Source organism: Plutella xylostella, chromosome 10 (genome assembly GCF_932276165.1).
Source record: "Plutella xylostella chromosome 10, ilPluXylo3.1, whole genome shotgun sequence".
Lineage (NCBI taxonomy): Eukaryota > Metazoa > Arthropoda > Insecta > Lepidoptera > Plutellidae > Plutella > Plutella xylostella.
In genome coordinates, this window is record NC_063990.1 from 7,290,610 (window position 1) to 7,318,322 (window position 27,713).

General features: G+C 38.9%; 1 protein-coding gene and 1 non-coding gene across 2 annotated transcripts; both read right to left on the bottom strand.

Annotated features, from left to right (window-relative positions):
- Positions 1–34: 34 nt before the first annotated feature.
- On the bottom strand, positions 35–23,867 carry LOC105388150 (zinc finger protein 184). Its single transcript, XM_011559011.3, has 6 exons — positions 23,731–23,867; positions 3,798–5,746; positions 3,202–3,708; positions 1,138–1,263; positions 751–910; positions 35–447 (listed from the first exon to the last, which is right to left on the bottom strand). The coding sequence occupies exons 2-6, from the start codon at positions 5,741–5,743 to the stop codon at positions 232–234; spliced, it is 2,955 nt and encodes a 984-aa protein (XP_011557313.3). The 5' UTR covers positions 5,744–5,746; positions 23,731–23,867; the 3' UTR covers positions 35–231.
- On the bottom strand, positions 13,741–13,812 carry Trnam-cau. Its single transcript has one exon. It is a non-coding gene; the product is annotated as a tRNA-Met (tRNA).
- Positions 23,868–27,713: the final 3,846 nt, after the last annotated feature.

The following is a 27,713-nucleotide window of genomic DNA, read 5'->3' on the forward strand; positions in this document are numbered from 1 at the left end:
CTCTATATGTATAAAAGTTAAAATTCAAAAAAAGTACAAATTAACTAGCCTAGCTTGTAAAAAAGAATATTTAGAAAACTAAAACACAAAAATACCCCTGTTGTCATAAGACAGTCGTTCACATGCTTGAACTACTTTCCATCAGGACCTTGGTCCCACAGTTTGCAGCCAACCCTGCTGGTCAGGCATAAACTATTTATCACTTACAGATCAAATCACCAAAGTCAAACACTAGTTGCCAATATCACTAGTAAAATCCTTCATCAAATGCCTCTTAACAGCTTCAATAGCAGTCTTAGTGTCATACTTGTCTCCGTGCACTTCAGTCAGGTGAGACCGTAGCTCAGCGGCCATGTTGGTGGCAAACTGTCCACAACATTCCGTACAGTTGTACAGATACAGACCCGAGTGCCTCCCACCAGTCAAGACGTGCTTCCGTAGGTTCTCCTGAAATAATTGAGGAATTAGAGAGGTAAGTAAGATTTGGAGCTGAAATTGTTGTGAATCGGAATGTGAATAGAAAACAAACGAAACAGGTAATCACTATAACATGGAGATGTAATGAGGCATGGGCTAAGGGTGAGGCCCCATTGGTGCGTTGCATGGCATATTTTACCAAGGGCACGATCATATATTTAATAATATTATGTCGGCAACGACGCAACGCGCACTAATGCAGCAATGGGGCCTCGTCGTAAACGAAAGATGGACAATATAGTTGCGCTAGTAAACTATGAAAACAATATTTACCAAACTACCACAATCAAACGGACAATGTGGGCACTTGTATGGCTTGGACCCTGCGTGGCACCTCATGTGTCGCTTCATATGACTTGATTGGTCTGTCTTAAATGTACAAATAGGACATTCATGCGGTTTGAGTCGCTCCCCATGATGAGACTTTCTGTGCCTGCAATAAAATAATCGTCAAACAGCGCCATCTGTTGCTGAGTAGCTATAAAGTAGTTTTCACGTATGGAGTACCTACTAGTTTACGACGCTACTTAATGTTTTCGATAATGAAGTAGAGATGGCGTTAACAGTGAAATTATAAAATGCTGAAGTTCATGCTTTTTCCTTTGTGGGATGATGAACAACTACATACAAATTGAACGTGTACAAAAATCTAAATTTTACCTCAATAACTGTTTTTCAGTTGCAGCAACGTATTTGCATATTGTGTCGTGCGGACATGTGTGCTCCCGTATCTTAACTTCGGTTTCGTTTGGGGTTGAAGATGGAACGGCTCTTTTCAAGTTTGACCTGCAAACATATTTTTAAGGTAAGATTCAACATTAATAAGTACTATAATAGTAACAGTAATAGCTGATGAATAGATCATACACCTGTGAAAAGTTGATGTGAAAACGCACCTCTGTCTATGAAAACTGCAGGGTATCTACATCTACCTATGTACAACCACTGCTACACACATCACACACAACACGTCCCCGGATTTATAACAGATGTAGCTGGTCACTTCATCATCAGGGATCGCTATTTTTAAAACTCCGCCTGTATACTTTTAGGCGCAGGCCACCGTACTTAATAGCCGACAATTTTAATTCAACTTCAAGGTCAAAATACATTAAGTAATCTCCCCATGGTACAAGTACCTACATAATCACGTCATTTCAAGCACCTTCAGGTACCAGATTGAAAACATAACCCATAATACAAGTCTAGTCACTTTAGCAGAGCCACTAATAACACTAAAAACAGCGGGGTGGGTCATAAATACCGCAGCGGCGACGTAAGAGACATTTTGAATTATAACGGGTTGATATTAACACTTTAGTCTAGCTTTTGAGTTGGCCTTGATGACCTTCCAGAATAAAAACTAAATTTTCTGTCGTTAGAATTTTGCACGGATTGTTGGGAAGAAGCTGGAATAAAGGGTTTATTTGGATAAGTACCTATATAGTTACTTAATATTATTATGTCGATAACTGCACATTGTACTACATTGCACATAACCTATTTATCGGTTCACAAAATAATGTATTTAATTTAGATATTATGTAGTTAGGTAAGTATTATTTATAACGTTCAGTTTCTGAAAATCTTTCGAACATTCACAATATGAGCTAGAAGTCTAGGTATGATTCAGCGATCATAAAGTACGCTATCCATTGATATCATTTTCACGTTTGTCTCCCTGTCAGGAATAAAACCTCAGTGTTAAGCAGGACTCCATGCACTGGTAGGTAATATAATCACCTAACAACTGTAAAACTTACTCCAACCTGGGTACTAGAAGCATCCCATATCCCATAACATCTGATTAAAACAATGTCATTGAAACCTCCCCGAGCATTAGACCGCGGTGAATGCATTAAATGCAACTCCGCTTAGCTGTAATAACACGGTTGCGGGTAAAACAATGGCCGTCGGCGTAAGATATCGCGAAACTTGGATCATCAGCATCTAGAGAAGTCCCCAGGGGCTCTGAATTGCCTATAATATGTGTAAACTTCGGATAATATTCGGCTTATGTTGATGCATGCGGTTTGATGCAAGAGAGTCTGCAATAGTCCGCATAACGGCGTCTACTTGGTTAGTTTAAAGTCTCAGAGCGAGGATTGTAGAATTACCTACATTTATACTTCAGTTAGGTGCTTGCACTAACTTCATATGCTAGGTAAATTAATTGATACTGGATCTTGACTCTCATGTTTGATGAAATGATCAAAGTGGACGGATACAAAAAACAACTCAGCTCCCACATCGCTAATATGTGCACCGACAGTGGAGCGGAACATGTGCTAACAATAAAACAGAGCTGTCCCTTTGAAAAGCACTAAATATTTTGATCCGAGTATGAACGATGCTCTAAATAATACCCACATCCGGGGATACCAGACAATTTATTACCGAAAGGAATAAAACCGTCAGCGCGGGCAATACCGAGGTAGGTTAGCAAACGCATTATCAAAGTTCTCGTGTCAAATTATATTTCCCGATATTTGTGAATGAAAATGTGACGTTTGACGCATCCGCCGGCGTCCGCGCTGCAGCGATGTCGACGCGTCATGTTATGTCTTTATTTAAAGTCTCATGCGGGGAGATTTCTCTCTTGTTCGTATCTGAAGGCTTTATTGATCGTTAAATTAAGTTATTAAGGTTTCAACATTTGAGTTAATCGACTGGGAACTGTGCTGTATAAATAAAATTATGACAGGACATATTTTAGTCACTTACTTGTAATTGTTGATGTAAAGCTCATGGTCGTTGGGTTGGTATTCTATCTTGGTTTCGTTGATAGCTTTCCTCATGATGCTCTGGGCGTGTGGTGCGGTGGAGGTGCTGGCGCCGGCTCCGTGCTCAAGTCTCGCGTGGTTGCTCAACGAGCTTTGTCTGGTGAAATTGGCACAGCATATGGAACATGCAAACGGCCTCTCAAACGTATGTTGTCGAATGTGATGTTTCAAAGACGCTTTCCTAAACGCCTTATGGCAAAAAGGACACACAAACTTTTGCACAACTTTTTCCTCATCGCCAAGTTTGTGAACTTCGATCAATGGGTCAGTGTGTAGAACTTCGTGGAAGTAGCATTCGGCCTGCGAGTCGGTTCTGAAGAGACACTGGCTGCAGTTCCAGAAGGTGGGTGAGTCTAGTTGTCCGGGAACCGAGAACTGGCAGGCGTTGCTCTTGACGTGGTGACTCACTTCTTGTGAGAGCGTGAAAGCCATTCCGCAGTGGGGACATCTGCAAATAAACAATAAATTTTATATATGCCCAAATAAATTATAACGGTAGGTACCTATACTTTACATGACGTCATGATTAATACTCACTTTTTCTTCATGTCAGGGTGCACTCTCTCAAGATGATCTTTCAGATCTAACACGTTCTTCACAACAATGTCTACACAATAAGGACATTTCTTTCTCATGTCCTTTATTGGAACTCCTCTCTCTTTTAACATCTCTTTCCTTCTGATTTTGTGTTCCGACGTCTGGCGATGTTTCACGGCCTCTTCTGATGTTTTGAAAGATTTCGAACACACCATACAAAAGTATACTTTCTGTTTGTGTTTGATCTTGAGATGGCCTGCCAGGGCCAAGGAGGATCTGAACTTGATTCTACACTGATGACAGTTGTGGAGCTCTTGGTACACGTCTGTAGCTGTATGAGTCGGCTCATGACCAGTTTTGTTACAGTGTTTTTTTACTTCGATATTATATCTAAACTCCTTGAAGCACGTTTTACATTTAAATACGCTTCTCTTGCGTATAATTATGGGCATAGATCGGTTCACTACCGCCACGACATCGTTGTGATCAGGACTCGAAAGATGTTGTAGCATGTCTCCAGAACTATCACATTCAAATTTACAAAATGAGCACCAATATTTTCCTTCTAGAGAGGAAATTTTAGTTTGGTGTTCTTCCGTTAACCAGTGCTGTTTGAAAGTGGAAAGCCAGTTGGAATAAAATTTGCAAGGACTGCACTGGAAAGGGGCTTGGCGGACAATGGCGTGCATATTGTCAAGTAGCATTTTTTGATATTCCAGATTAGATGTGTCAGTGGCCTTCCTGAAGTGGTAGTGTGAAATCAAATGTTTACCCATCAAATGAACCCTAACCCTAGACTCACAGCCGTAGCACTTGGTGTAGTAAGGCTTACGTTTTCTTTTCTTTTTGCCGAGCTTCTCAGTCACTTCTTCATCCCTTTTACGTTTGTTTTCGTGAACGTAAATACTGTCATTGATAGATTTTGGAGTTCGGCTAGATCTCCTACTTCCTATACTTTTTGACGAGTCAGTTGGCCCAGAAAACTCTAAATCAGTTTCGGGCAAGATTTTCTTCATGTGTAAATTGGACATCAAATGTTTCTGATATACCGCTTTTGTCCCTAAACGCCTATTACACGGGCCACACCAATACTGGACTGATGTTTTCGTCTGTATCGTGGGTCTCATTATTTGAGACTTGGATTCTTGAGCTCCAGGGATCCACTTTCCTTTAGTATGACCAGGTGGTGGCGCGTCATAATCTTCATCTCCTTCCTGAGTGTCGGTGGGCATCAATGGTTTCCATTTTCCTCCGGTGTGGTCTTCTTTCATTTCCCAAACATCATGTTCTGGGGAGTCTGGTCGCCACTTGCCGCCAGTGTGGTGAGGAGGTGGCTTCCACTTTCCCCCTGTAGTTGGAGGTTCGTCATCCTCTTCATCTTCCGAGTCTTCTGAGGCTTCATCTGATTCTTCGTCACCTTTGAAATCGTTGTACGGAACAATGTTGTAAGCCGTAGAAGTATCCTTCTTGGCTGTCCCACTAATGCTGGCGACTGCATTTATCAATTTAGTCTGGTTGTCAGCTTCGCTATTTCCTATTCGCAAACTATGACCTCCGATCCAATCTTCGCCTCTCAAGTTACTTTCCAATGGCGAATGCAACGGAATATCTCGAGAAGAGGTCGCAGTCGCCAAATTATGCTTCCTATCTGATACTTGGCTTGTTTTACTGGACACTGGTATGGGGGGAGTAAGTCTGACCGATGGTTTCTTGGCACTGCTCTGCAGCTCCAGCGATTGGAAGAAAACATCTGCGCCGAGGCTGTAGCTGGGTTCTAAAGTGTCCAAGCTGGGAATATCAGTTTTTAAGCTCTTTGCTTGGGTATATTTATTCTGGCACCGTTGCTTGCGATGTTTGACGTAGTTGTCGAGGCCGATGACGGTCGCGTTGCACTTGATGCAGAGGTGGCTGTCGTCGTCGTCGTCCTCGCGGCTCGGTGGCAGCATTATCTGCGGGAAAGTTCGCAGTTTGAAACCGGTTTGATGAATAGATGTAGAAAGTTGAGGTGTAAAATGGCTAGGGGTTGTGTTATTAATGGGAGGACGTCGGGTGACGTCGCGGTGGGGTTATAACTCCTTCGTTGTCTTCGTTTAATCGCGTGGCGAATGAATATTAAGCGTTGCAGTGAAGGCTTCATCGTAAGGTAATAAATACGCTTCGAATGCGAATTATTTAGCCGCAGTGGGTAATGTTAGCAGTGCTTAGTTCTGTTCGTGATGCTACGCTAATGTATGCGGAGGGAGATTAATTACGACTCCAAGTTTCTTGCAATCATAATCGAAGTGACATAAATTAGAATGCCGCAAGAAAGTGGGCCGATTGTTTTAAAGTTCAGCATAGTTCTTGAAACGCAACGCGATGTATTTTTTTAGACGGAAAGGTTGACTAAATGATCTGTTTTACAATGGGTGCAACCTTAAAGCGCTCCACTAACTAACAAATAATACACAGTTTAAGGGTCAGCAAGGGGGAATCGAGGGTTGGCATTGTCATAGAATTATGTAGTAAACGATGCTCTACAACCTTGAAAAAAATCACACAGGTAGCCGAAGAGTCTAGCTAGGTGCTGAATGATTCGAATTCAAGTAAATGCTTATGGATAACTGTAAATAAAATTCAGAATATCACGAAAAACCACTCCCGTATTGTAACAACTGTGTCGTAATTATTAAGAATTTTCATATGATTTTTATCATATTATAAAGTTAAAGGCTTGGACTAGGCGCTAAATACCTTGTTTTTTAATAAACACACACTTATTTTGTGTAAATTAATCCCAAACTTGAGCAATTTTTTTCACTCAAATCTTCATACAAATATCTATGGCGGCTTTCTGTGTTATAAAATCATAAACACAAGTGACGTTTGACTCAGTTGGCCGCTGGCCTCCAAAGAAGGGTCACGTCGGTTTAGGCAGCACTGACAGCTCGCGATCTTATCGTGTACAGATACAAAATCACTGCACATTGGTTGTCATTGCACTTTTTCAACTTTTATATGACACCAACATAATTTGATTTGAAATTGAGGTAGCATAATTCTTCCAGTATATTCAATACATTAAATTAAATTAGATAGTGTGCAATATTCTCGTGACATTACAGTCTCGTAAAGGTCTGATGAGGAGCAGGAATATAGCGAATGGATCTAAGTGATGACAATACGCACGAACATTAGGTTAGGGATCAAAAATACAGTCTCTTGGTGCTGGTTGAGGTATGGTCTCGTGAGGATCTGATGAGGGCAGTAACACGGTGGTGGCTCAATTTTATTTCAAAGATGTTAATAGCTAAAAGCATCTAGTTTGGGCTATTAAGTATGTTTTTCAGAGAGAGAGAAAGAGATTTTATTTTTCCTCTGGATGTGTTAGGTTTACTGGGTTTACTAAGTTCATTCTGTAAATGGCATCAAGTTGTTATGTGTTTATAAGTAATAATTATTTATTAACAAAATGCTGTTGGTTCTCCACGAAAATGTAAAAATAAAAATAAAATAAATAAAAATAAATTCGTAGCGTAAAATTGTCAATGACGGAATTTCTTCTATAGACAGTAGCCACAAAAAAACAAACGATAGATGGCGTGATTTGAAGATAAAGATACATTTATTCGACACATAGACAGCAACAACAAAAAAAATACAGATTTAAAGAAAAAAAACACATAAGTACTTATACAAAACAACAAAGAAAAAAAAGGATACACATCAAAATAACTGGAAAAAATATAAGCCCCAATTTACTTGTTTGGGACAGGGAGTACCATAATATTTTTTTTGGGGTACTCCCCATCTATGCGAAATATCAGCTTGATATCTTTACCCGTTTCTGAGAAAAAGGGCGGTGACAGACAGTCAGTCAGACAGACGGACAACAAAGAGATCCTATAACGGTTGCTTTTTTTTCTTTTGACGTTCGAAACCCTAAAATTAAGTAAAAACATTATGCTGCTACCAAAAAATTTACTTACAGGTATTGAAAAAGCGGTATATAGTACTAAACAAATTATAAACAAACAAAAAACCCGACTGCACGCTAAAAAGATGAAAACAAGTCCCAATGTTAATGGAACGTATCGTAGGCGGGGACCAGCAGAGGGTTCACCATTTAGCTGAATGTTACTTAGAAAACGGCCTTGAGTGGCGGTCAAGTTGGTCCCTTTAACATTGGGAGTATTGGGACTTGTTTTCATGTTTTTAGCGTACAGTCGGGTTTTTCGTTTTTTATAATTGTATTTTTTTATTTGTAACTTTTTAGTTGTGTTTATTTTATGAAATTTTACGTCAGTAGTTCATGATAATTTTTTATTTCAATAATTTTGGTGTTGTTATTTAAACACCTTCAATATGCATATTTTTGTAATGTGAAAATCAAGCCTTTTCATTTGATACCTAACACGGCAAAGTTGAATTATTATTTTTTCGATCATCACGTTATGTCCTCTAGAGGGTGCTATGTACATTTTAATGGAACGTCACATAGCCTATAACCATCGCGCCATCAATACGCTTCTAACAATACCTCATAAATCAAAATCTATCAAGCCGTTTAGGCTATAGGAGGGAACAAAGAAACAGACAAACATACATACATACATACAATCAAAAAACATTACCCTCCTCCTTCGGCAGTCGGGTAAAATGGAGTAAGACAGGGGGTCATTCTGAACTTTTGCTCGACGAGTTTTGGAAATTAACAAAAAAAAACCTTTTTCATAGAAACTTTGTTGGACATGTGACTTTTTACCATGGAAAACGAATATTTTTTTTCGCGAATTTGCAAATCTCGTAGAACAAAAGTTGTTCAGAATGACCCCTTGAGTCATCCCCTTTTGGCTTAGTATAGCCCTTTTGCGACACTATGTATTTACTTTGCTTTGTCGTCGGGGTTCAGTTGGCTGGAGGATGCCCGAAACTTATTATCTACACTTTAATACTTGTAGTTACCTTTCTACAAGTAAATACCACATTTGTTTGAGAAAGCTAATCGGGTTCCGAGTATAGAGTAAAGTGGCACCCCTATTAATTTCTACTCTTTCCTGGTGCCTACCAGTGTAAGTAAGAATTATACTTACTTACCCTAAAATCACCCAAAATGTACTTGAACATAATTGTCAATAAAGTTGGCGAGTAAAAGTTTATCGACCCACTGTGCAAACTTACATGTGTGCGTGTCACTGCGTCTGCTGTGTGAAGAGCATTGAAAACCCAAAATTGGCGCGGACGTCACCCTGTACGGGCCCTTAATCCTCAATGATTTGTGTATAGACATTTTCAGGCGTCACATGTCAGTGGTAGGGTGACAATGGTGACATACAAATAGGGATTTCATGAGACATGCCCCTTGCCCTGAATCAACGGAACATTAATAATTCTGCCTTCACCTGTCCACATACATCGGCTGGGGCACTACGGTCCCTCGGTTACATTATTTCGTAATAAGGAGATCATCAGTTAGTCCAACTCTTAAAATAAGTGATACAAAATTGAACATAGAAATTGACGTTAGGTTCAGTCCCTATAGGTAGGTACAAGTAACAATTGTGAGAAGGTACAAACCTAACATAGCCTCAAAAACGACACGTCAGATAATATGACAAAGTCACACAAACTGACTGAAAAATCAACAAAATGAAATAACACAGCTTTTTGACAAGCCAATTTCATCAATCGCAATCAATCGAGTTTGAGTCGAGTGGCCGCGGTGTCGACCCGCTGACACGCGTCAATCCGCGCCTGACACCGGCCTGACACCATTTTGGCGCACAAACGGCTGACAAATGACCCGCCGTGTCACTGACGCGTCATTTGTGTCATTACGTTCCGTTTCTGGGAACTTTTTAATTATTCCATGGCTTCTTTCCGCGGCGCGTTGTGTTTTGTTTGATTTTTTCTCACGTCACGGGTCTTGAGGTATCGGTTTGTCTAGTCTTTTTGCGGTTTGCATTGGGTTTTTCTCAAATTTGTGTATTTTTTCGGCTGTTGCTAGTTAAAATGTACCTAGCTAATCCTATAACTATATAAACAAAGGTAAATAAACAATAAATATTATTGTGTTTAAATCGGTTGTGACCCACCCCCACAGCGATCGAACTCCGCCGGCCAAGAATCAGATACCTTTATTTTGCAATAAGATATCTGCAAGATAGTATTATTGTTGTGCAGTAGTGTGTGAGTGTGTGTGTGTGGAGGTGTGGTCACGTGACGCACGTCAGTCACGCGTCCACAGACCCGACCTGAGCCGGGCTCTTCCCAACAACACCCCACACAACCTGAAACTGTACCGTAGCCTGAGCAAGCACAAGTTACAGCTGTGGGATTTGAAGTGATGCTGTTACAGGCTTCATTTTCAACCCTCAATAACATCGTTTTGGATAGAACTAGAAGCCTGAATTTTTCAGTTAAGTAACCATAGCAGAAACCTGATATTATAAACATAAAATCTAAGTTTCTTCATTTTGTTAATTCACTCAGCGATCACTAAAACCGGCAACGATCATCTAACTTACAGCATTTGTTTAATCGGAAGGGTTGAGCATCCTCTCAGAAGGCTGCTTAGGAACGCACCACGACGTTGTGAAAGGCTGTCGTCCGAATAACGACGTCGGCATCGATCGCCCCCCCCGCCCCGCGCCGCCCCTGCCCACTCCGTGTCACCTTCCTGTGACTCTTGACGGCACCAGACAGGCTCCAGAGAATATTATGCAACTGTCAGCGAAGCAGGCAAGAGTCGAAGGTTGAAGACTGGTAATGCTGGTCTCTCACTCTCTCGGTTGCCGGATGATATTGTATGAACAGTAGGTTCTGGATACTGTGATGTATGAAAACGTGTCAATGTTACTGCCTTGTTGATGTACCATCGGGGAAAACCGTACATTCTTGAAATCAAAACAATATCCCGCGCACTACTGGATTCTAGTATTTTTGGTGAACATGTTGACATGTTTGAACCGGATCTAAATTTTAAGATATCGGCCGTTTCTCTTATTAGGTACTCAACATGTGGCCTCACTTTTTTTAATGATTGAATTAAGTACAAAATGATTACAGAAATGGAACTATATCCAATCAAATGCTACCACGTAAACACAAGCGCTGATTATCGTGCTAAGCAGGCAATAGCCCCGAACAAAACCTAGCAGACAGAAGGAAGTCCTAGCCATTAAGCAGCTAAACTGGAATACTTGAGCACATTACAGGGCCGGGCTTGGGAGGGAATCAATTATAATTCCCATTAGAAAAGGGCGGGACGACTGATTTATAGCTGATCGGAGAAAAATGCAAAAGCACCGAGACTTGCAGTTAGTTACTCGGAGTGGAGCGTAGAAACACGACTGTTGCATTTGTGTTGCCATATCCTACACAACAGTTTGACTGTGTTTGGGATACACAAAAAAATGATAGGTAGGATAGGTAGGATTACAAGTAGGTAGGTATTGTAGAAGTAAGAGTTTCTGAACGATACAATGTGATTGCCACTGTAAAATTGAGCGGGCCTTGTGCCATAATTTGGGTTCAAATTCAGTTCCCAGTCAACTTTATTTATGTCGTTTAGGTGCTAATCATAGTTTGTTTAATTTTTGTAATGATTGTGAATTTTTCTCACACTGAAAGCGAAAACTGTGATACTGATGAAGAAAAGAACCTGCTAGAGAAAGTAATTTTATTTCCGCTACAAAGTTCCTAAAACTCGGACACCTCGGTGCTTCTCACCTGAAGTGAGGAGTCTAATGAGAGCAGTAATCGATCTCCCCCCCGAGCCACGGTCCAGGCCGGGCGGGTTACTCTAGATTGACTAAAAACAAACGAACGACTGTCATGTAATCGGTACGTTTAAAAAAACAGATAGAGGTAAGTGAGATCGTGGTTAGCGCTACGAAACTTTGTTTTTGGCAATCTAGAGTGACCCCCCAGAGCCGGACGACGGATGCGTCCCGCGGGATTGATTGATTCATTACCGCCGGACCGCGACACTAATTAGTTAAATTTGCTCCTGAAACTTATAGGGCCCTGGTACTTACTACGCGGCTTCGGACTTCACGTGAGAGTATTTACGAGTGTAAAGTTACGCAGGATAATATTTTTAAACTAAACTGTTGAGGAATGACATCGTCACCATCGCGTAAATGCTAAATGACGCAGCGACGTCATAAATCAAACTAGCGGATCCATTAATTTTATTGTACTGCAATGGCAATACAAGGTGCATCGCAACATATACCTAAGCTTCGGGCTTATGTACAATAGGTTCAAAGGTGCCTATCCGTCATTGGCCTGCCTTGCAGACTCCATTAGTCGCTGTCAAGAGTAGAGTTTGAAAATGGAACGTCATTACGTCGGCCAATCAGCGTCGAGCGCTCGCGCACCCCGCCGCGTTCTTTATAACGCGCCTGCGCCTACATATATCACGCGTCAACTCTGAAAGGGTTTTTTACCAACGTATCTCTTATTCGTCATCGTTAACCCGTCGGACACCGGAGGAACGGCGACCAATAAATAATAAGATGTGAAAAGGAGTTATTTATAAAGGATTCCCGTATGTCAGTGCCACATTGTTTTTTTTCACTGCGCGCTCGATTCGTGACACGAATCTTTTGATATTGATGCGTTCGTTTATTCATTTATTGACTTACAAGATTATCGCTGCGAACGTAATTTTTTACTGGGTTAAAATATGTTTCTGTTATGGCAGTCTACATATCACCAAGGTTTATTTACGTTACAGCCGTTGCCGTACATGTATACTTACATGCTCCTCCAGGTACCTATGCCTTTATAATATAAAACATTATTACTCAAGTACCCGATTGACACGACGGTTAACGAAAACTATGAAAGTTATCGCTTCCTTTATACGGTGGCTACATTTATGTACCCTAGCGATAACTTAGGTGAAATAAATTAAGATACCAGATTATACGCTCTAAATTATCTGCAAGCTCAAGTGGAAGTGGGCCGGTCTAATCATATCTGCCGAGGATCCAATGACCACGAACAGGCAAACATAGGGACGTTCTTCAACCCGCTGGACCGACCGACTTTAGACAAATAGCCGATATAAAGGCTGGATGGGGAAGGCCGAGGACAGTGATGTTGCCTAGCAGTTGATTATAACGGCTTGATGATGAAGTCACTTATTTTGCCTTTATCGCGACTTGTGCCATAATTAAGTACCTACCTACTTTGGAACGTTACCAATCAAAAACCTCTCCGGAATTAGCCCTAAGGTGTGCGCAAGACTCTGCTATTACCATCAGGAAGTTTGCGAGTTGTGTTTACTTTTCAATGAGCATTATATCAATAAAGTCCGCAGGCGACGGCCGGAGCGCACTAGCAACAATTCGCAACATGTCCGATATAAATCAAAATGGTGGCACAAATAAACTCAATTAAATATAAATCTTCGATCACGCCGCGCCTTGACGGCTAGCTAATAGAGTTAACTATTACTTATATGAAGTTCTCTAGATGTGCCTAGGTATATATTACGGTTATCTTGCTAGGTTATATTGCTATGTAATGATAAGATAAGAAATTAGTATGTATGAGCCTAAAGGTTTCGTAATGTTTTTTACTTACGAATGATAAAGAGGGGTGTTATATTATGTTTCCTGTGTTATGAGTCTGTGGTCCATTCAGTTGCGGTTTATAATATTCTATTGGGAGGGTAGGTAGGTAGGTACATTGTAGGTTGTGCGAAGTATGCTTCCTTTCATATATAAAGGGTGGGATTTGTCAGTTTACACGAATGAAATCAAATTCATAATTTAAATAATTTTATTTATTGGGCTCGACACTAGGTGGCGCTGGCTGTCACTCTAATCTAATTAAAATTATTGTTTTTATTAATTTATTATTATTAAACGTTAAAATTAAATAATTGTTGAATCAATACATAGACTAAATAATATAAAAAAGAAAAAAAAACTAAACCAAAAAGTTATTCTAGCAGAGCGTGGTTTCGATCCACGGACCTCTGGGTTATGGGCCCAGCACGCTTCCACTGCGCCACTCTGCTCTCTGCAAACCTAGTCGAAATAGTTGTATAATTATGGCGGGTGTACTGTAGTAGTGAGTGTGCTGCCTGGCAAATGATAGTGATGTGAACAGTTTACGTTTTGTTAGTTTGTTTAGTTTAATGATAGTGTGTGATTAAAAACTGTCATTGTCTTCAAAAATATTTAAGTTTTTTTATTGTTGTATTCAACTGAAATAAATAAAATTATTCAGACATTGTGAAACAAAAGTAATCCTTACAGACCTATCATATCTGCTTAGTTTAGAAATTGTTTTAAGTACTTAACTAAGTCCCTATATTTATTATACCTGGACTAACATAAACTTCTTTATTTAAAAAATAAATATGGGTTCCGCTCATCTGGCATAATCTTTATTGACCAAAACTCATTTCGCATAACTCGTATGGTCTAAACTTTTTTGGCCGAACCATCACTTTGCCAAGACTTATGTGGCATAAGGCTCGTTTCGTCTAAAACTCTTTAGGCAAAATTTTTAAACACCTAAGTTTCGTTTGCTCAAATTTATGTTCGTCTATACCTATGTATAATCTTGTTTCTCGTAATGTTATCTTAATAATCATAATAATATATTAAGTATGTAGTAAATGTACAAATTGTGGTATTTTTCTCCTACATCCCGAAAATCACGATATTGTATGATCAAAAAATCGAAAGTTAACGACCAATATAATTATTACAAACCCCATGAGATCGAAACCTAAAAATAGGTGCGACGACGAGCAAAGCGAGGAGGAGCGTGTTAGGTGCACATGTTCATCAAAACCAAAGCGGAGCGCAGCGAAGCGGAGCGGAGCGTTTTCCAAACAGCGGAAACAATACAAGGCACCAGTTTGCGCTATGTAGGGAGACGCTCCGTCAAAGTTAAAGCCAAACGAATATTATTACTTTGTATAAACCTATGCCATAGCATTATTAGGCTATTCAAGATTTGGCCATACCATTATTAGGCTAAACAATGTTATGCGAAATAACTTTTTACTAAACGAGATATATGCCATACGATTTTCGGCGTAACGAGACTTTGACCAAACGTTACTATGCAATACGAGATTAGGCAAAAAAATCTTATGCCAAAAAAGGTAGAACCAATAAATATATTGCCCATAATAATCACGTTATGCCACGCCACGGCTGAAGCAAAAAGAAATAACCTCTCGATATTGTTCCGAAGCGAGGAGATGACGTGCTTATTAAGCGGGAAAATTGAAAATTGACTCAGTAAGATGATTGGCAAGGGAATATTAGCTGTGCTGCAAGCCGCTTGCTTGGCTAGATTGTTTTTAAAAGGAAACTCAGACGGGTGACGTTAATCCATCATTTCGGCGCGCTTTCCGCCCGCCGCGCCGCCCGCCATTGCATAAGATTGCGAATATTGCGATAGAAAATGCATGCAGGTGTTTTATGGCGTCGTTGTAGTAATTATTAAATATTGGACTTTACATTGAAGCGCTGCTTTATGTTTAAATGAGTAACTATAAATCTAGTAAGACTTATTAGGGTGTTGCTGTTGATAGGTACTTTAATCTAAAACATGGTAGCGAGCCATACATTATTTAACTAACTTATCACAAATTTTATCTTGCATTAACCCCTAAATTGAGAGCTATCAAGCCTTCCTAAAGGATACGTTTACATTATAATTTTCGTTTTACCTCAGTAGGTAGGTATGCCTTAAATATTCACTAGGTTTTAGCTTACTCATAGAATCAAGGCTAAGCCTATGTCCCATCGCTTGTTTAAGGTAGAAAGATACAAATACATGTTTATTACATGATTAAAACAATGACAAATTGATGTTAAAGTTCATAAATAATTATACGAAAGGCAACTTCGAAGAAAGCGATGAAGTCACGCGATGCGCTGCTACAGACAGACCGACAAAACTAGTTTCAGTTATTTGTTACTTATCTATAATGAGTTTGTCATATCACAACAAAACTTAATTGGAATTATAATTACAATCATTTTTATTTGAAAGTAAAAGAAACACCAAAATGTTGATGTCGTAGTGATGATCCATCTATATGCCGCACATTATGATTTTACAAAATCGATCGATTTTAATTTGTCATCCACGTGTGGCGAAGGAGTCTCTAAAAAGAATCGTCTTGGCGGCGCCCGCAGCTGTGTTCACGTCTCCCCTATTATTCCTTTATTGCTGTCGCGTGTTATTCCCAATATTTTCACCATCTCATTACTTATGAGATGTCGCTAATCCGTCGGGAGAGGCTCGCCTCTAATGTCGGTGATCATGTGAACACATAACATATTGAAATATGACGTATCGGATGCACCTCAGGGATTCACCGTTAATAACGTGTCGGTGTCGGTAGAAAAAAAAACACCTATGAGTATAGCTCTTCGATTACAGAAAACATCGATTCCCGGGACACGCACGCATCGCTATAACTCACTCGGAATGACAGGCCACTGATAAATCAAGGCGACTACGACTGAGAAGAAACGCCAATAAATATTGCGCCGAAATCCAATAATTACGAGGCAATGAGCCGGCCGGCCACAAATCAAGCAACGGACAGACGGACGGGCGCATACTAATGTCTTATCCTAACATCAGATTAAAAACATCCATACTTGTCAATAGACGTCGCCTCCCACGTAATTATAGCCAACAATATCCCGGGGAGGGCCGAAAAGGATTAACATATATCAAAGTGGAATAATTGAAGGAATCGATTAAATGAAGAGTATTAATTGCCGGCTGATGCGCCCGCGCATCGTTCCCACTCCCAGCCCCGGCCCGGCCCAGACGGCAGGACAGCTCGGTCTGCGACTGATCTACCGCATACACTGCTTTATTTTATATGTAAATTATATTGCATTAACATTATCGGTACCATTATTATACTTTGACTAATATTATATTTTTGATAGGTTAGGACTATGAACAGTATTTGGGAATTTTAAAAATGCTAGCACGGATATTCCATTAGACAGCAGCCTTTCCAAATGTCCATATATTGAAACGACAGCGCCTCTAAAATTGCTAATTATAAAACCCAATACTTAGCAGGCATTATGTAAATATCTGATCTGCATGTAAAGCTAACATAATACCATTCGCGTCCGGTGAACGAAAGTCACCCTTTTATCCTTGGCACAAAGGTCGCGGCAACTGTGCAAACAGAGCTGTTGTTCTCCAAGTGGCAGGCAAACTGGAAACAAACGCGTTCAGAAACTGCTTACACGAATTAGCGCATCAAAATAGCGGAGGGGCGAAATTAGAAAACTCACCCCCCCCCGCGCCGCCCCCGCCCTCGTTCCGCACGTCATAAACTGACAATTTACGATAACTCCGGGATTAGCTCGCTGTCTGTAACGCATGCATGTACACAACGCTGTATGGGAGGCATGGTGACTGAGCCACTTTCAACAGATGAAATCCTCATAAAAACTCTCATTTCGGAACCATTCTTGTTTACATTTTTGCAGAGTAAGTATTTTTTTCTGGGAATAACGGGAACTTTATTGCGAAATTAATTTATTAGTGAGAAGTCGTTTGCAAGTTCACAACAGGCTATGCATGTATAGCGGTCATTAAAGAGGAGGGTGACGTTAAGGAAACCCTTGTTTTTCGGGATAAATAAAACCAGAAAAACCCCTATGGAATTTATGGAACTTAATTTCAAGAGATTTATCCGAATGTGTCACCTTCTATAAGTACCTTCTTGTGTATCAGTAAAATAAAAACAACAAAATGATAACATTCGTGCAATTAACGACAAGGGTTGGCTCAATGAAATTCTAAAAAAAGTTGACATCCTACTGATAATTTCTCCGGCGAAAAGCGCCCGTGGACCGTGAATAATTGTCGCGCCGAAAGAAAACCCAGCAAATCTCCGCGATTAGCATAAAAAGCATCTAAACAGGCCAAAGGAAGCGAACGTCTTCCTTCCGCAATATTTGTGAAAAAATTACACACTTCCGCAAGACATTTTGTCTACACTTCGCCACTTGCTGGCCGCACCGGTCGCAAAAAGTAACAAATGTTAATTGCAACCGCGCAAAAATAAAACGGCAATTAATGAAGTCGAACTTTAAAAAGAAAATATTTTACATTAGGGACACTCGGTTTTTATTGCAAACCACCGCCATTTTAATGTCGGAAAGATTGATAAGAAACCTCAACTTAGCATTCCGAAAACATCGGCTCCATATGGGAGTGCTCGAGACATCTGTTCCCATTCCCAATAAAAGAAGATGGCACAGCCGAAATATAGAATCGAATTTTATCACAGTCCATCATAAAGCATAACCCTCCCGCCCTCTCTCGGAGGGAGGAAGAAAACAGAAGGGCACATAAAAGTTTACAGGCATTTCGCTAATAAATCGTGTCAAATAAATAAGTGTTGAGTCGGTTGGCGGCATATTGATTCGTCATGTGGCGCCTTAGACGAGCGGGGTGCGGGGGCGGAGGCCGGGCGGCCATAAAGGTGCGTAATGGCCGCCGCCGGAAGACAGCGCACTGGCGCGCATCGATTAGCGCCACTCGCCGCGCCAGCCGCCGACGCAACGCCGAAGACGTGGCACATCACTAGCGCTTCGTGACAAAGAAATTCACCCGCCCGCCGCGGTTGAGTGACTGATACTATATGCCATATTACATTGTGATTTTTTCTATGTGGTGTTAACACTTAATTAGTCTGTTACTTATACTAAAGTTTTCCCTGGGAAGGCGCCTGAAGACAAGCTGAAATTACATTACATGCTGAGGTGTCAATTATTTCATGTCAGCCCTGACTGCTTGATGGAAGATTTATCAGTTTGTGTTAACAAAACAAACTAACTTCAATAAACACATTATTTAAATACTATGTGTCTCAAACCTGTGTTCCCATCCTCAATGGACACTACCAGGGCTGCATGGTGGCACCAACTATTCACCAGTGGTGTGTTACTCTCAATGCAGTACCTAACAGGAGGCCTACTCTCACAACTTTTCCAAGTTCCCACAAGAGTCCGCTAAGACTTGAGTTGTGCAGCGCTCGCTTCTCCACCGCTCTCACCCAACAAGCGACTGCTCGCAACTCGCAAGTTGCACTTCCACTTGATTTTATGTCTATATCCTGAGAAATTTCAGCTCAAAATGGAATGTTCAGTCTTTCAGTGTATCGTAGCGACTGCGGCTCCTAGTAGCTAGCTAGAGCTGACAGAGAGTTGACCTAGATGGCCCTCTCGCAAAGGGATGACCTAAGTCCGCTGGACCTAACCTAAAATTGTTCGACGGAAGCATCGTGTCTATTATAATTAGACCTGGTTTCTCATGATTCTGTTAGTTACAGTCTCAATAACGGATTTGCTGACGACGCGTTTAAGGATTATTACCCTTGTTAACTGGATGAGTCCCACGACGAAAATCTAACAGAGCATTCATAAATCCAGCATTATTACGCCATGCCCTTTGAAAAACAATACAACGAACAAGATGGAGTGTCAGTGCAAAAGAAACTTCTCGGGAAATAACATATCAATTTCTAAGTAAGGTCTTATTTTAAAATATTTTGTTAGAAGATTTTTCACTTAATTCAATAGTTCTCATTAAGCTTGTCTTTTTCTTATGTATTATAACCTATAATTAAATAAATAAATAAATAAAATCATTAGGTTTAACTTCTTGAATCTACCTCTGTGGTCTAGTGGTAGAAGCTCAGCTTCATCACCCAGGGATCCCGGGTTCGATTTCCAGGTAGGGCCATCAATTTGTGTTTCTATATTGCGGTTCCAAGTTAGGTTAGGACATTAAATTTAAACTTTTATCTCGGTTTGACATTATATAAAACCCAGACAGTATTTCGCCTCATTTTTTATGTCACACAACATCTAGTTCGTATATTGTTTATCAAAGGCTCTGTTCATTTTTCCATCTTGAATCTTGACAGAATGAGTGACAAGTAAACAACCCGTTGCCTGGTTACCGGTCTTAACCAAGTCTTAGCGGAACCCCACAGCAGCAATCAAGTTTATCACCCGATCAAGGGAGTTAACCCCGTAATTTGGCATGGTGGGACACTCACTAACCTTAACGGTCCAACATGTAACCAAACCGAGGTATTTTTAACCTAACCGAATGGTGTGAAATTAGGCCTTAATCTTTGTTTAATTATAATAATTAGTTAGTAGAAAGAATTAAATGAAAAAGTATCACTTTTTGGTGGTCTTCGACAACGGCAACGTTATTATTTTATTGAAAGTTCGTTTGCATTTTTTAAGTTCGCACACTCACATGTAGATGGAGCTACTAGATACTATGATGGAATCGTAGTAGTTATTTGCCAGAATTATACTTTGTCTAAGGTGACATTAAATAAGTTTTCTGAATACATAAATCAGGCGTAGGACATACTCAATAATTTATAATTTCATATCCTAAATTCCTTCCTTGCGTTACCGACTTTCATCCATGAGACTTCGATTTGCCCCTGAACTTTCCATCTTAACCTCATCAAGCCTCAAGCAATACTACAAAAAGCAAAGTTTTAATAGCCCGAGCTCCAGATCACCCTGTATATAGCTGCCCGTTTCGAATACCAGAGCCTCGACTTATTGGCGGACTCTCGGACGTTGATTAAAATCTCTGACTACATTCACACAATGCCTTATTCTGATATATGTATAAATCTTATGAAACGTCTGCTAGCCGACCGTCAACCCTCAAACAAATTTAACACCTAAAATTCTACTAATTACGACTCAAAATCCCTCAGCTAACAGCCCAGTCGTCCTACCACCTGTCAAGTGATATATTGGCTTTAAATAACATATCTTATTTATGTTGAATCGGAAACAAAATGTATAAAAAGTTTTATTATAAATAATCGGGCGAGCGGGAGTGGGTGGATAACTAAATTTGTACTCGGCCTTGTATTACAAGTCTCGGAGCATATTGTCAGTTTGTTGTGAGTTCTGTCTAGTTGCGCGCGCGCAGGGTTCATGTCTCTGTGAGGATCGCATGAATAAAAACCTCAATTCAGATAAATTCATTTTTTTTAGATCATATATTACATAAGTGTACTTATATAAAAAAAAGCATAATTTTGATAAGAGTCCGTGTTTTTATGATAGCACAGTAGTTAGAAATTTCATAGCAATTATATAAAACTACATTTTATAGCTAACTATCATAACTGTAATTATTTTTATTTGATTTCTGGAATTGACTAAAAATTCCTACTCATTAATAGGCTCCATCCATACATTCAGGGCAGCTGTAGATAAATTGACTTTGATAAGCATTTCTTTTGAAAATGTGAACTAGTCATTTCTATGGACTATGAATGCAATTTCAAAATTACTTGGCAGTCAAAATATAGGTAGGTATATCGGGTTTTTTATTATTTGCATCTAAGCAGGTAACAAATATACCTACTATATTTTCCTTTTCTAAAGCCGTTTCACGATGATTATTTATGAAAAATCCGGTTGTGTCGTGTCCCCAATATTTTTTCGTCCGGGCCGGTCTATGACACACTCATGCTAAATCTCTCGGAAGGCGGTCGGGAAACACATAAATTCATTGTAAATAAAAATAATAAAATATGAAAAGGTCCGTTCTTTTGGGTCCCGGAAACATTTGTTCCGACGACGTCACGGCTAATCCTGCCGTTGATTTATTATTAATTAGCTTATTTTTAAATAACACCCCATATTTTTTTTATCAGCCTGTAGGTAAGTATGATTATATTCGAACATGTGCATATTTATGATTGAAATTGAAATATTATACTATAATAATATGTATAGTAAATAGTAATACATCAATGTTTTTTTATAATATAGCCCCGTTATTCATAAAATAGTTAGTGGAGACTTTAGCTATTGAACTGTTCTGTCACTCTTTGACAGAGGACAATTTGTTCTTTGACAGAGAGGGACAAAACAGTTGAATAGCTAAAGCGTCCACTAACTTTTTTATGAATAAGGGGGTTAGTCTCTATTATTAGCTTTATCTTGAAAACTAAACAATTAATTTAGTGTATAGGCATCTAGTTAACAGCTCTGCATATCAAAACATTGACCATCTTTTAATTTTTAATTCCCAAAGTAAGTCAGTTTTAAAAACGACACAAAATAAAGCATTCATTCATATCATCATAGCAAACAGTGATACTTTCCCAGCGTCGCTGCTTTTATGCAACAGCTCGTAAATTTCATAATTCCCACTGACATAATCTGCCTTTTATGACGAGTGATGCATTGCACTTATTGTCTGTGGCCTCTCATAAATCTCATTGCTATTGTCATTCAAGAGTTTTGAGGAACTGGCTGGATGAAATGCTGGTTTAGAAAAAAACCATTGCTTTCTGGTTTGTATTTAGGTTGGCACTTGTCTCTTGGCATGGCATGGAGGTATTTGGCATTTCATGATGTAAGTAGGTACATAATACTCGTATATTATATGCCTGCTATTCAAGAACATACATAATTATACGCATCTGTTAATAAATCCCGGATTTCATACTATCATTTAAGTACTCTTTACTCGAAAAACTACCGCGTATGGACACATGTAGACTATGTAGAGACTTATACATTTCTAAATAACTCGTGCACCGTATTCACCAAAACCAGCAGGTAGAAAGCGTGATGATAAACAAAAGAACCTTATAAAAATAAAATAAATTAAATCGCTCAAAACTTGGAAGAATTCGAAAATGGAACATTTTAATTTGAACGCTTGTAGGGTGACTCTAGCTTCATAAAAAGCGAACGAGCGAGAACTGTAATGCAATCGGTGCGTTTAATGCAACGATAAAAAGTCGTTGCAAGCGTAGCATCTCTCAGACACATAATTATTTTAATCTAGGGTGACCCCTAGGTGCGTGCGCGACAAAGCCGCGCTTACATAAATCTGTCAAACCAACGACCCCCTGCTTGAGCCCCGTATGCCAACAACACCGCTCTTTTTACCCCTTAGAAATGATGGGGGATACAAGTTTGATCTGTGTGGCAGTGCTCTTGCACACGGATGTAGGTTACCTTAGAGTTTACCTTAGACCTTAGAGTTATTATTTGACAGATGCCGACCTAATGACTTAGGTATGAGTCATGATTATGAGACTGTAGCTGTTTTTTTTTTTAAATTAAATACAGTAGGGCTATTATTAGTTTCACGAGCCTCAGTTTACGTTGCGTATGGTCAACTGTCAAAACGTAAGGAAAATTTGTTAGTTCCAAAAGTGACATATTTGTTGGTTCCATATTATGTTTGTGTATAAGTAAGTAGTATCGAAAATAGTATCGAATTTGCCACGTAAGCCAGTGAGAGGCCTACAGTAATGACTGGTAATATTAGAAGGTATTGATCAACACATTAATTTATGTTATTATGTTGGTAAGAATAGAGTTACGTTAAGATTAGAGTGTGCCACTAAGAGAGCAGTGAGAGATTTTTTAGCTGATTACAACGCTATTCCTTATTCCTATGATCAGAACAATATTCAAACTCATAACTTTTTGCGGATATAGGTATTCCATACTAGAATAGTGCATCATGGTATTAGATACTTACTAACTACCTACCGAACGAAATAAAAAATAAGTTTCTGTTACGACTACAGCGCCATCTATTGTTCAGATTAGGACAACTCATGCTTTGAGGTTAGGTTTACTTATTACTTTTATTTATATGTAAAAAGTATAAAAATAAACAAAACTATTTCGGCACAAATGCTTTTATAATATCTGCAATTTTGTTAGTATTCAAAACACCACAAAGTTAATTATTTTCTTGTCACAAGTAACGAACTACAGACGCTTGTTTTTCTGAATGAAAACATTCCAATAAACTTAATAATTTATCATTTTCCGCCTCAATCAGTGAAAGTAAATGATCTCAGATGAAATTAGAACATTTAAAACGTTTCAGATACACTCACCAAGTCGGTAATCGATGAAAAACTGAATAAAACACAAAAATACAGCACAGACAATGGATTGTGGCTCAGTTCACTTCATTTGACGTTTCGCGTCGAGCGAGAGAATGCGTTCCGATGTCAGCCGAAGCGGTAGGCCGTCCCTCCGGCCCGCCCAGTGCTGCCAGAAGCGCTCCACGCGCCACATGATAACAACGCGCGGTGATAATGAAACGCAACTCGTTCGTTCCCGCGCTTTTTTCGCGATGCGCGATGCCGATTTTAAATTCGAATGACACCATCGAACTTCTTTTGTTTTTTTTCCACTGACTGTCTAATCAGCCAGTTGCATGTAATTTGGAAATGTGAAATGGTTGTTAAATTTTTTGGACACTTGTAAAACAAAAGGAAAATAGTTTTTCACGAAATAGTTTCACTTTTCTATGAGTTTTCCGTTTGCCTTTTGCTAATGCTGAACACTTAACTGACATTTTTACTTTATGTTTTATTAAGAGTAAAATAATCAGACTTTACATACGTGTGCAGTGATTTATATTCTTTCAATAATAGTCGTATAACAAAAAATGGGAAAAAAGTGTATGACAGTTTGCGTAACCGGTTTCAGCAGAGAAGATTCAAATCGAGCCGGTAGGTAACTCGGACAATGGCCATCCAACCACGATTCGCTTAATTAAAGATGGGAAAAAATAAAATAACAACGCTCGCCTTACAAGGATACCGTCCATACGTGAGCAATACATTTGGAATGTGATTTCTGCTGAATGTACGTGAGTTTGTAATACTTTTCCTTATAAAATTTTATTTACATAATGTAAAGTAGTTTTTAATTCAACAAATAGCTTAGAAGTTAATACCTATGTACCTACTTAATAACTTTGGCAAACCTTTCAGTTTATTTTCAAGAAAACAGATGGCGCCACTAGTATTGTAATTGAATAGAAACTTCTAGGTTTATGGCAGGACCAGTGTTTTTGTATTTTTATAATTTTGAGAAATATTGTAAATTGTTGATAGGTAGGTAGGTATATCGAGTGACCTAATTATCTCTGTAAAATCAAACTTATGAAATCCCGAAAAAACAACGAACAGGATGTTTTAGTAAGACTACTAAGGAGGATTACAAGAAGGTTTTCGACCAAATAGATAAAAAATGCTATTAGTACTTAAATAAATTTACAAAAGTTATACGAGTACATGTTTTTGGAGAATACAATTTGTATGCCACTCTTCCTGATTACAATAGGTTAAATTTATTCTTGTGTTGATAAAGGATAAGAAGCCACAAACATTGAGTATAGGTACAGTGACTCAAAAAAAAAACTGAAAATTACCCTTGTATTTGCCCCTACTACGGCAGGGCAAGATGGCAAGAATGATTCGAAAGGGGAGGGGAGGTTGGGCCATAACCGACTCGCAATCTAAGTTGGCTCGTTCGCTGGTGCTTAGTGTTACCAGCCTCGCGAAATTCAACTATTCCCTTAGAAATAGTAGGAAGAACCGGGGTCATCAACTGGGAAACTTTTAATGAATTGCTGTGCGGCTATTTTTGTTTTCGCATTTTGTTAGGTGGCAATTTCGTGGCGTGCGATTTGGTTGTCCCCCGTGGTTGGAAGGTGTGACACGTTTTGTCTTTTTAAAGCTTTTTAGTTGGTATCACCCTATATCATCTACCCTACCCTATCCAAACTCATTTGGTGTTATTCCTGGTAACATAATTCCCGGTGAAAAATTATATTACCTAGGGCATGTCCGATTACACTATTTGTTTATAAAATGGCAATGCTAGTCACAAAATAAATAAAAACGTTGATATACTTATCGCTATTTATCAGCTGTCACTGATTTTGCATTGACAGAAGATCAAGTCTTTGACGTGTTGACGTAAGGAAATGACAGTATCACATCTGATTGATGGACTCTCACTGAATGACAGTATCTGGTGGCTATTGACACAGATGAGTGAGGAATCTGCAAGGTCGTCAGTTATATAAATCCATACATATACCATAACCTGTAAATACCTAAGTCGCCTTTATTAGTTATGTGGACTTACCACCACCGATACATTAGCAATCCTTAAGCAGGGTCACTCGCCTGTCAAATCTAACTACCCTGATTAATTTTAAATACTTCCCTTATTTTATCAAGTAGTACTGAACAAGTAGGTATTACCTACGTAAGGTTTTGTTTTTATAGTTTTTAAGCACATTTTTACTCAAATTGAGAAACTGTTTTTATTTTATTTTTGTTTGCTATATTAATTTTATTATGTTTTAAGATATGCATCCTAAAATGTAAAATCTGTTTTATATAATTTAAATTTCAAATTGTTAAACTGCGCCACCTTCTATATATAAACAAATTGTTAAAAACCTGTTTACTGTCTGTCCACGACACAGGCCTAGCCTAGTGTGGTAGCCCTTGCTACATCACCACCTTTAAATTGTTAACAAACGCTGCAACCTCTATTTTTTGTATCTTCATAATCTTTATTTAAAAAAAATATTTTTTCATTTTTTTTTTCAAAAAAATCTGTTGTAACTTAAATGGATCTGACAGATGTTTGACAAATTAGCGAATTTACTGACGACCAGACTCACAGTTTCCCAAAAAAAAAACGTAATAACATACAGTCATGTCTAGGTGTCCAAGACAGCAGTATACCTACTTGCGGTATGTCCTCTGTCCCAATGTAAGACATAATAGTAAAACTTAATACTTGCTTAAGGTGCGTGCGCCCTAATTACCTGTTGTGCTTGGGCCCTCAAACGACCGTACATGCGTTTTGCCCCATTTCCCCCTATTAAGGACCCATTATGTCGGTTTAGATCTTGGAGGTGCCCACTTTGCGCCATATATTGCGTTACTTATCTAACGGAGTAGATATGTTTTGGTTTCCGTAATGTGTTTTTATGACACCCTAGTCCAATGTTTGTCACCGATACGGTTAAAAGAAAATCGTTCCATTGCAACATCCTGTATACTTATTTTGGTTTGAATAATAACATTTATTCTAAACACGTGTAGATTATCAATGTAGCGAAACATTGTAGCAAGCTAATTACATATGTTTACCGACAGCTGCGTGGTTTAGTTTAGCCACCTAGGTACTAATTGGCTTTCTACATTGCACCTTTACAGAAAACAACAATTTAAACCCAGATATAATCACATTTCTATCCCCGCTATTAAAACTCGGTTCTAAGGATGTCCTGCCCGATAATACGAAAAACGTTTTTAAATTTAAAATTGGTACGCAGATCGCCGATAGATGTCGCCACTCACTGCCTGCGCCGGCGCAAGTTTTTTTCCATAATGAGCCGGCCAGGTGAACAGTATCGCGATATCGTGTGTCCATTTAGTGTCGTTTTGCCAACTGAAATAATATATTATTATTATATCTTTAATTACTTGTTCTTTTAGTTCGTGGGAGAAAGTGTTTTATGGTAATTTATCATGTTAATGGGGTTGATTAAGTAGCTGTAGCTATAGTGGCATTATTTCTATGAATGGAGTCAATTTATATTATTTTATCCATTTCGTTAAATTTCTAGAAAAGTTATTTACTGAGTAGGCTGTTACTTACGTAGCAACATATTTTAGAGTAGAGAGTCTACAATAGCTACTTCATTAGTCAAAAGCCTAAGCATTTAACCTATTCAAACCAAAAACAGTAACCTTTTGTATCTGTAGATTTTCTATTTACACTAAAACAAATGTCAATCTCCATATAATACCTATACATAAAAAACTAGGATTTCGTGTCGGCACTACAGCTTTTGGTTACAATAATGATAAGGCTTCTCTACTAACAACTCATCATCATCTTTTTGAATCATTCGATTAAACGAAATGTTAGTTAGAGGTTATTGGAAACAAAAACCGAATGCATAGACATACAGATTACATACCTACCTCCTGCAAACATCATACAAATGTTAGAACATCCCGTGTTGTACTGAAAAATTTGACTTACGTGTTTCTTA